General features: G+C 49.0%; 2 protein-coding genes across 2 annotated transcripts; one reads left to right on the top strand and one right to left on the bottom strand.

Annotated features, from left to right (window-relative positions):
• Nucleotides 1-1815: 1815 nt before the first annotated feature.
• On the bottom strand, nucleotides 1816-2723 carry HIGD2A (HIG1 hypoxia inducible domain family member 2A). The gene is made up of 2 exons (XM_084241914.1): nucleotides 2555-2723; nucleotides 1816-2177 (listed from the first exon to the last, which is right to left on the bottom strand). The coding sequence occupies exons 1-2, from the start codon at nucleotides 2706-2708 to the stop codon at nucleotides 2011-2013; spliced, it is 321 nt and encodes a 106-aa protein (XP_084098040.1). The 5' UTR covers nucleotides 2709-2723; the 3' UTR covers nucleotides 1816-2010.
• Nucleotides 2724-2993: 270 nt separating this feature from the next.
• Nucleotides 2994-7280, top strand: NOP16 (NOP16 nucleolar protein; the record flags this gene model as incomplete). Its single annotated transcript, XM_084244312.1, has 5 exons — nucleotides 2994-3100; nucleotides 3193-3301; nucleotides 4236-4305; nucleotides 6104-6210; nucleotides 7137-7280. The coding sequence occupies 5 exons, from the start codon at nucleotides 2994-2996 to the stop codon at nucleotides 7278-7280; spliced, it is 537 nt and encodes a 178-aa protein (XP_084100438.1).
• Between the last annotated feature and the right edge of the window lie 2181 nt (nucleotides 7281-9461).

Here is a 9461-nt window from a genome sequence, read left to right as displayed (position 1 = left end):
CCACCACTGTCTCTGTTTACTGCCTCCACTCCCAGGTGGAAAGAACACCTCTCACAGAGGCTTCTGTACCTTTGATCAGTTTGGATCATTGAACAAGCCTTGAGATAGGGCTCTGTTGTTTTCATCATATAGACAAGGAACCAAGTCTCCCAAAGGGTAAGTAGCTTGAAGCAAGAAAGAAGCAGCAAGACAGAGTCCTGGTGGTGGCTCCCTTTCAACCGTAGCGAGAGACTGGAGATGGTAGCCTTTGCCAGACTCCTTTCCTTATGGTGTGGAAAAGAGATCAACTTTTCCCTCCTTCTCATGTCCACAGTTGATTTCATCAACCCACCTGTGGACATGAGATTAACAACAGTGACCACACCTTCTTTCCTTTCAGCAGACTGCGTTCTGCAGACGGGCTACATTCGAACTGTTGTTACCTGCACAGTGTTTAAAAAAAAATGAATTGCCAACTGACGGTTTTCCTAGAATTGCTATAACAAAGTACCAGAGTGGCTGGCTTAGAACAACAAAATTTTATCATTTCACTCTTCTGGAGGTCAGAGGTCTGAAATCAAGGTGTAGGCAGGGCCATGTTCCCTTTGAGGATTCTAGCGAGGGACATGTTGCAGGGCTTTCTTATTTCTGGCAGCCTGCCCTTGGCTCGTAGATGCATCACTATAATCTGGAGTTCATCTTTATGTCAACCACCCTCTGTATCTTTGTGTCCAAATTTCCTTTTTATAAGGACACTGGTCAGACTGGATTAGGATCCAGCATAATGCTCTCATTTTAACTTATGTCTGTAAAGACCCTATTTCCAAATAGTAAGGCCACATTGTGAAGTACTAGGTGTTAGAACTTTAGTATATTCTTGTTAGGGGACACAGTAACACCAACAGTAGTAAAAAGTAGTAATTCTCTTTTGAAGTGTCACAATCCTCACCACTGCATGTCTGCTCCTTGAATCTTTAGGCCATGGGTTACAAAGTGTTGTTCTATAAGCCATCTCTGCCTTATAAATGAGAGACCATGGTGGGTGCCGGGAACTTCCTTGGCTGTAGTCATCCACTCCTTCACTAGATTGTGTCAGGGACCTCACAAAGTATTGTGTTTTCTTCACTCCCTCTTCCCTTCTGCTACCTTACAGCGGGTTTGTGTTGAAAATGATGGCATTACCCAGGGAAGAGGCCTGGATCCAAACAACATTTAGAGGAGAGCCAACCATAAACCGGGAATGTTGTTTGAAATTTTACACGTGTTGAAACTCTCACAGGTTGTCCTTCTTCTAGAGTCTGCTCAGGTCCCAGGTTCCCGGCTTTCTCTTTTCTTCCCTGACCCTAAAACACTAGGCACATAAAGCATTGGCAAACTTTGGGACTGTGCTCTTCCCACATCAGGACGTTCTGTGAGCCTGTTTCCTGTTCTGTAAGATTCCTCAAGCACCAAGCTGGGATGGTCTAGGTACACTGGTGCCTTAGGTGTTCTCAGGAGATGGAAGTATGGTAAGGAGCAGATGCACAGTTGAGGGCAGAGTTCTCTGCCTCTGACAGGACCATGGTAAGCCTTATCTGAAGGAGAGTTCAACTTTTTCAAAGTTGCTGGAAAGGTAATTTTCCCCCTAAAAAGCACCACTCTAGACCCAACGAACTAGAATCTCAAGGACAGAGACCTGGGAATCTCTACATCTAACAAAGTGATTGTCACCAGGAAAGTTTGGGAATGATGACTGCATGATTTCTATGGACCAGTCCTTAGCATGTTTCTCTCTAAAACCAGAACATCAAAACTATGGGGCTGAGACAGAGAATGAGTTCACCAAACTACAACTGGTTCAGGATTTATTAGTAGCAAATGGAGGAGGTTCGGAACAAACAGAAACATGCACCATCCGAACTGAACCGAACCTGAGATTCCTGGGGAAAAAAATCAGTCTCTCCCCCATTGACCCGTGACAGTGGCAGAACTAGCGGTTGCTCCTGGGGCTGGGAATGATCTCCTTGGAGCTTTCAAGACCAGGCCACCGGCTCAGGATCGCGATTTCAGAGCTGATGTAGCCAGACCCAGCAAGATGGCTGCGACCGTCAAGCCCTGGGCGGCAATCCGGGTGCGCATCATGAGCTGGGAGCGATGGCTCTGACCACGGTGGAAACAGTAAAGGCCGTAGGCGAGGGCGGCCGCGGTACCCAGACAGCCTGAGGAAGGGACAAAGCAGGTGGGGAGTAGCAGGTCCAGCCTCAGGGGTTCCTCTTCTTCATTGTCAAGTTCTACCGGATGGCGGCTGAGGGGAAGGTGGATGTGGGTGGGGGAGGAGCGATCGGGCAGGTAGGGACGTATAAGGTCAGAGCGGTTGGTCGAGGCCGGGTCCCCCGAGTTTAAAGTCTCCCCCACTCGAGCCCCGCAACCCCGCCCAGTTCCTGCTCCAATCAGGTTCGCCCCTCACCGCCCGGCTCCTCCGCCTCCTCCCAGGTCACTAGCAATTCAGGTCCCCACTGGCTTCCCAGTCCTTCCCTATTTCTTCCCCCCGACATCACTGTCCTCTCTACCCACAGTTCCTCTAGCACCCGCTTACCTATGGGGACCACTGGGTTCTCGCGGGTCTTGCGAATTAATTTTTCCTTGAAACTTTCTGTAGTGCTGTACACACTAGGACTAAATCCCTCAATAACTGGGGGCTTCGATGGGTCAAAGGGTGCCTCCGGAGTCACACGGCCAGGAGTCGCCATGGTCGGAGTAACAGCAGCAAGAGGAAAGAGGGCCGCAAGTCTCCGCCTCCTGATGAAGTCATGAATGGGGCGGAGAAAGGGAGTTTGTTGAGCGTCGTACGCACGCGCAATCGCTCATTGCATTCTGGGAGTCGTAGTACCCAGCTTGGTACCGCTACTGGGAGAACTACACTTCCCAGAAATCCTCCCAAGCCTTCCCAGGCGCACGGCCGGAAGGAATCTGCCACACGAGGTGCTGTGAGCAAGAGGCATCGAGTCTGAGTTGCCGGTGCCGTGGTCCACGCGATGCCCAAGGCCAAGGGGAAGACCCGGAGGCAGAAGTTCGGTTACAATGTTAACCGGAAGCGTCTGAACCGGAACGCTCGACGAAAGGCCGCACCGCGGATCGAGTGGTGAGAGGTCCAGGGTTTTGGAGGCTGGTGTGTTCCTCCGCCGGGCGGCCAGCGGGGTGGCGGTTCCTCAGGCTCCTTGTCTTTGCCCGTAGTTCCCACATCCGACATGCCTGGGACCACTCCAAATCCGTGCGTCAGAACTTGGCCGAGATGGGCTTGGCCATGGACCCCAACAGGGCGGTGCCCCTTCGTAAGAGAAAGGTATTGACCTGTCAGGGCCCAAATCCTTGCTTTCTTCCCCCCGCCATTCTTAGCTAGGTTTCAGAACTTGAGCCACTGTTTCCTACGTCACGCTGCCCTACACACCGTGGACCTGGGTTAGAGTCCACTCCCCATTCATCTTTTCCCTCTGAAATCAACCTGTATAGGGCTCTTTACTAAGGACTCCCTAGAGTTTGGGATCTCAATTTTCCTTACACTTTGCCACACCCCCACTCGCACCCCCCACTCCCGTCACCCAGTCATCCTTGGTCTGAAGCCTCCTGGGATCCAGTTTCTCCTGAATAAGCCTTTTTCTAGACCGCTTTTCAAAAACAGTATCCTTGACTCAGAAACCTCCTCTTTGAGTTATTTTAATGTGTAGCACTTGTAAATACCTGGTGTTTTACATACTTACCTGTTACATGTTGTCTGCGTTTCTTTTCCCCAACATAATCTCCTTTGGGCCAAGGACTTGGTGTTTTGTCCACTACTAAATTACCAGTGATGGCTTAGGATATTGTAAATGTTCATAAATAGCCTGTAATCGGTTTGTTGGTTGAATTTTTCACAGGACTTTAAGCCAGGCTTATTTTTACTTCTTCTTGCCTGAGGAGAATGACACTATTATCTCCTGAACAAATGCGAAGCTGATCTCCAAACTGACATCTCCTTCTTGTAAATTGCTTTTATGTGTGTTATTTCACTTAGCACATGAAGTGAAACAGAAAAGTGGTATTATGCCCATTTTGTAGGGCACAGAAGGATTGCTCACCTGTCTCTTTTTGGGAACGATTAATGCCTCACTTATTCCTGCCTGACCTTGGGCAGGCATTCTTATGACTAATGCAGTGTGTTGGGATGGAAAGGAGCCTTTAGCTTTTTCCTTCATCCAGGATCCTTCGTCTACTGGTCTCACAGGTTCTGTTCTCTGCAGGTGAAGGCCATGGAAGTGGACATAAAGGAGGGACCTAAAGTGCTTGTGCGGAAGCCTTATGTGCTAAATGGTGGGTATGGGCCACACTTCTCTGTGTCACTGCCCTGCAGGGTCTGTGCTGGAAAGGCCCTCAGATATCCTTGTTCAACAGAGAAACCAAGGTTTGGAGGGAAGAAGTGAGTTGGTTCAGGGCTCACAGAGTTAGGACCATGTCCCCAACTGGGACATTTTCAGTCTACTGATTAGACTGATTAGGTGTTTGGAGTGAGGTTAGTGATAATCAGTAAGGATCTAGCCAGGTGCCTAAAAAGATAGAACACAGTACACATAACACAGTACAGCATGCATTCACTTTCTCATGAATTTAAAGATGAATGGATTTTTTAGAGGTTATGTCAGTTAATCTTCCCACTGACAAATCAATTTAATGTATATTCTGACTCTTAACAGAAGAGAGTAAACTCTCCACCCATTCTTTCTCTGAGATTTTTTGTTTCAAAAAAGATTTATTTACTTACACATACAAGAATGGGAGTGTAGGCCATAGGTGCGGGGTGGTGAGAGGATTCACCAGAGACAGAGTGGGGAGCAGAACAGGTGGATCTACTGAAATACACTGCTGAGGGGAGCAGCAGGTGAGACAGGAGAGGTCCACTGTGCTATGTGGGTAGCTCCCTGGCTGGGGATCGAAAGGGATTAAAGGGGATCGAACTTATGCCACAGTGTCTGGTGATAGCTTGATAGTGCTAAGACAACCCCTGCGCCACCGGGGAGGCCCTTCCTCTTGGATTTGTTTTGTAATTTTTTTTTTAAGATCGATTTATTTATGCATATAAGAGTTGGGATACAGGCCAGAGATGCAGGGCGGGGCGGGGGGAAGGGGGGTGCAAGATTCACCAGAGACAGAGTGGGGAACAGAGCAGGCAGGCTGATGAAACACACTGCCGAGGGGAGCAGCGGGCGAGTCAGGAGAGGTCTGCTTCGCCATGTGGTTTCTCCCTGGCTGGCTGGGGATTGAACTCTTGCTGCAGAGGCTGCGGGTTGCTTCATAGTGCGGTGCTTAACCCCTTGCACCACCAGGGAGGCCCGTCATTTCTAATGTATACATTTTAAATAGCTCAGTAATATTAGTATAATCACATTATCATGCGACAGATGCCTAGAACTTTTCATCTTACAAATCTAAAACTCTGTACCCATTAAACAACTCCAGACTTCTCTCCCCAAGCCCTGGCAACCAAGTCAAAGGTAGTTTTGATTGTAAAGCAGTTTTTTAGCACTTATTGCCTGGATAAAATTGGACTGTCTTTTCTGTGAGGTAGCTATTTTTCTCCCTTCATAGATGAGAAATGGGGAAGAGTGAAGCTATTTTTTTGGTTCCATAGCTTGGCTGCTTCTCTCACATGGAACAGTGAGATGCCTAGGCCCTGGTTCTGAAGCTCTAGTTCTCATTTATCAGACCTTTCCATCTCAAGTGTTATTGTTACAACACTTCCAGAAAAGAGCTCCAGGAGTTTCAGAGCTGGAAGGGATCCCTACCCTCTGTGCAGTGTATCTTCATCTCCCTGTCTCCAGCACTTGGTTCTAGGTAGAGATAAGTTTGGTGTCTGCCTTTTACCCAGCTGAGGCCCAAAGAGAGATGACTTGCCTTTCAGGTAGATGCTGATTGTGCAATAGGCAGAGCTTGGGGCTTGAGAGGCTGACGAGGAAGGTTCTAGCACTGAATTTGGGGATGAAAAGGCAAAACTCATCAGGTGGCTGAGGTGGCAACTCTCGTGGCTTGGGACTGGGTGAAGGTGTGACAGGGCAGCTCAAGTAGTGCAGGAAGCCAAGCCTCACCTCCTGTCTCCTGGTTTTTCTCATCTCAGACCTGGAGGCAGAAGCCAGCCTCCCAGAAAAGAAAGACAATACACTGTCTCGGGACCTCATTGACTATGTCCGATACATGGTAGAGAACCATGGAGAGGATTATAAGGTGAGTGGCTCAGGTCCAATAGGAAGAACCACTTGGGCTCTTTGGGAAGGTGGCCTGGATCACTGGGGTCTGATCCGCTTGCCTAGAGTGTTTCCTGAGACTGAGTGGAAACAAAGGGAGAAAGAGACTTGGAAATGGATCCCATGGTCAGAATGCTCACAGCTAGGATGGGCTGGGTAGCCTGTGGGTCATATCCCAGAGATAATGGTGTTTTGCTTGCATGGTGTTTTTAAAGAACTTGTACTAGTTGCCATTGTAGTTATGGGAGATTTCAAATAGAAGTACGTATTTCTGACTTCTCTTTAAAAAGAGAGAGATCTGGCTATACTGGACCCCCATAGAGGACTATGGGAGGAGCATGAGCTGCACAGTTGGCCCCACCTCCTCCCTCGTCTGTGAGACATTTGCTTCTATTTCCCCAAATACACTATTTTTTTTAAGATTTATTTATTTATTTATACAAGCACTGGGTACAGTCAGAAGTGCGGGAGGGTGAAAGAATTCACCAGAAATTCTCTCACCCTCCCGCGCTTCTGACTGTACCCAGTGCTTGTATGTATAAATAAATAAATTAATCTTTTTAAAAAAAATATTAAAAAAAAAAATTCACCAGAGCCAGAGTGGGGAGCAGAGCAGGCAGAAGGACCGAGGTACACTGCTGAGGGGAGCAGCGGGCGGCAGGCGAGGTCTGCGCGCCATGTGGGACCCTCCTCCGGTGGCCGGGGAGCAGCCGGGGATTGAACCGGTGCTGCAGAGGCTGCGGGCAGCTTCGCAACCCAGTGCTCAACCGCTGCACCACCGGGGAGGCCCTCCATATACACTATTGTTTTTGAGGTGAGGGACTTGCCCAGCTCAGGCAAAGGTGGAATTTGAACCTTTGTCTACTCAGCCCTCCTCAAATGGCCCTTTCTTCCTTTCCTTCTTAGGCTATGGCACGAGATGAGAAGAATTACTATCAAGATACCCCCAAACAGATTCGGAATAAGATCAACGTCTATAAACGTTTTTACCCGGCAGAGTGGCAAACCTTTGTGGATTCCTTGCAGAAGAATAAGATGGAGGTGGAGTGACTGGTTTATGCCTTCCCAGACCGAGGCCTCCTCTTGGACCCATGAAGCTGGAGACAGGGTTTAAGGCAAGGAAGAGTGTGTGGTTACAGATGAGGCTGGCCAAACCCTATGAAACCAAAAGATAGACACATTTTCCCCTCTCTGGGAAATGAGCTGACTCTCACAGGCTCCAATTTATAACCTGGGGGCTCTGGGAAAAGCTGCTGTTTCAGGGTGGGTGGTTTGTTTTGACTACAGTCTGTACATAATAAAACAAGGCTCTTTTACTTCTCAGGTGGTTTTGTATTTGTTCCTTCAGCCAAGCCTTGGGGCTGCCCCATAAAAGCCCTTGACTGGGCTTTTATGACCCCACCGGGGTGCAGTGGGTTGAGCACAGCACTATGAAGCTCGCAGCCTCTGCAGCGCGAGTTCAATTCCCGGCTGGCCAGGGAGATACCCACATGGTGCAACAGACCTCTCTTGCCTTCCCCTCTACTCCCCTCAGCAGTGTCTTTAGTCTACCTGCCTGTTCTGCTACCTGCTCTGTCTGGTGAATTCTCTAACCCTCCCACACCTCTGGCCTGTACCCCAATTCTTACATAAATAAAAAAATCTTTAAAAAAAAAGCCACTTGACCAGGGCAGGGAGTGCAGCCAGCCCTTGACTGTACTGCATTCACATGCCTTCCTAGGCACAGCCTTCCTCTCCCTCGTTCTGCTTCCATTGCTCTGCCTTGGTTTCCTGCAGTGTCAACCCTTCCATGGAAGCCTACCAGGAACCGTGGGCTGCCTGGAAGGGCCTGCCCTGCCAAGTGCTACTTTACCTGAGGCCAGCTGGGCTTTCATTGCCAGAGGGTGAGGAGCTGTATGGCCCCTCCCTCCCAGTCTGCCTTCATCCCTTTGCTGCTCATTTTCATGTGGCTGTTGTTGGCTTTGTCTTGAAGGGAGCTTGAGGCCCCAGACCTGCTTCCTGAGACCATATAGTAGACCACTGAATACCCTATACTGGAGGCCATGCTCTGTGGCAGGCCTACCAGCTTGGGTGTTAAATGTGAAGAGGATCAAAGGGAGGGTGGATCCTGGGCATTTTGTAAGTATTGATGCTGTGTCCTCGGAATATAAAGCCTTGTTTTCATCATTTATTCTAGAAGCACCTAAAATCTGTTTTTCCTTATTGCCCTTCAAAGGATTTAGTGTTTTTATATAGGTCACTTTATGGAAAATCCTATGCTGTGTGTGATTTTAATCTCACCAAAGGTAAGGAAATTGAGAGCAATCAATGTGGGTTTTGAAGTCATGTCTCAACAGCTAATCCTAGGCTTTAGCTTGTCATCCTCTCCTTTGGCCTCTGAAGGCAGCCTATCAACTGACACCATCAAGGCAGCTGGAAACAGGAAGGGCTGTGAGGGCCCCAGAAACCAGTGTAAGCACTACAGCACAGGCTTGGGATCTAGCTGCAAGGCTCCAAGGGCCTGTCTTAGGTGGCCTTGATGCTTTTGTCCTTTGCTACCTTCCAAATTGAGGCCTTTGACTAGGCTGTCCTCTTCAAGTACCACCTTTAAGCCTTCCATACCTCTCCCCTAGCCCTTGGCTGTGTGTCCAGTAGACCCCATGCCCCAGAATTCCTGTGGCAGTTTCTCTCTCAGTCATAACTGCCTCTTCATCAGCTTGGCACCCCCTGTAAGACTGGGTTTTGGTGCAGGGCCTTGTCTGGAACTAGAGCTGGGCCTAACCAAGTGCTGGGGGAGTGCTTATGAACAGCGGACACATGGTTCTGCGCCCTCATTCTGATAGCTGGTTAGGAGGTGCATGGGAGAATAGTTTGGCTATCTCCCCCCTAAGCTACTGGTTAGGCCAAAACCATTGCTTCTTACCACCCCACACTGTGGACCCAAGGGCCATGGGACTGGGACCTGCTGTCTGGCATTGTGTGTCAGATGATCTGGGATCACCCTCCACAGCTCCCCTTTACTGAGACTGTAAGCACCCAACACATTTCAAAATCAGTTGAAGCCACATCAGAGTTTTTGGCATTTATTGTTTACCTCAAATAGCCACTGACATTGTTTTACAAAGCTGGTTCCAAGGTAACCCTGAGGCCTAGCTTCACAGGGCATAGGCTGAGAAGCAGGTCCCTTTACTTCCAGATCTTTGATGGAATCCTCTCCTTGGGCCTCAACGGGCCCATCTAATGGAGGCAGCA

Source organism: Talpa europaea (assembly GCF_964194135.1).
Source record: "Talpa europaea genome assembly, chromosome: 9".
In the NCBI taxonomy this organism is placed as follows: domain Eukaryota; kingdom Metazoa; phylum Chordata; class Mammalia; order Eulipotyphla; family Talpidae; genus Talpa; species Talpa europaea.
Note: the sequence above shows the minus strand (reverse complement) of the source record. Positions and strands in the feature narration are given on the sequence as shown.

Excerpts from the sequence above, each read along its gene's own strand:
- HIGD2A (XM_084241914.1), bottom strand. The coding sequence starts at position 2,708 with ATGGCGACTCCTGGCCGTGTGACTCCGGAGGCACCCTTTGACCCATCG. Across the intron at positions 2,178-2,554 it reads GAACCCAGTGGTCCCCATAG|GCTGTCTGGGTACCGCGGCC; the intron begins GTAAGCGGGTGC and ends TCCCTTCCTCAG.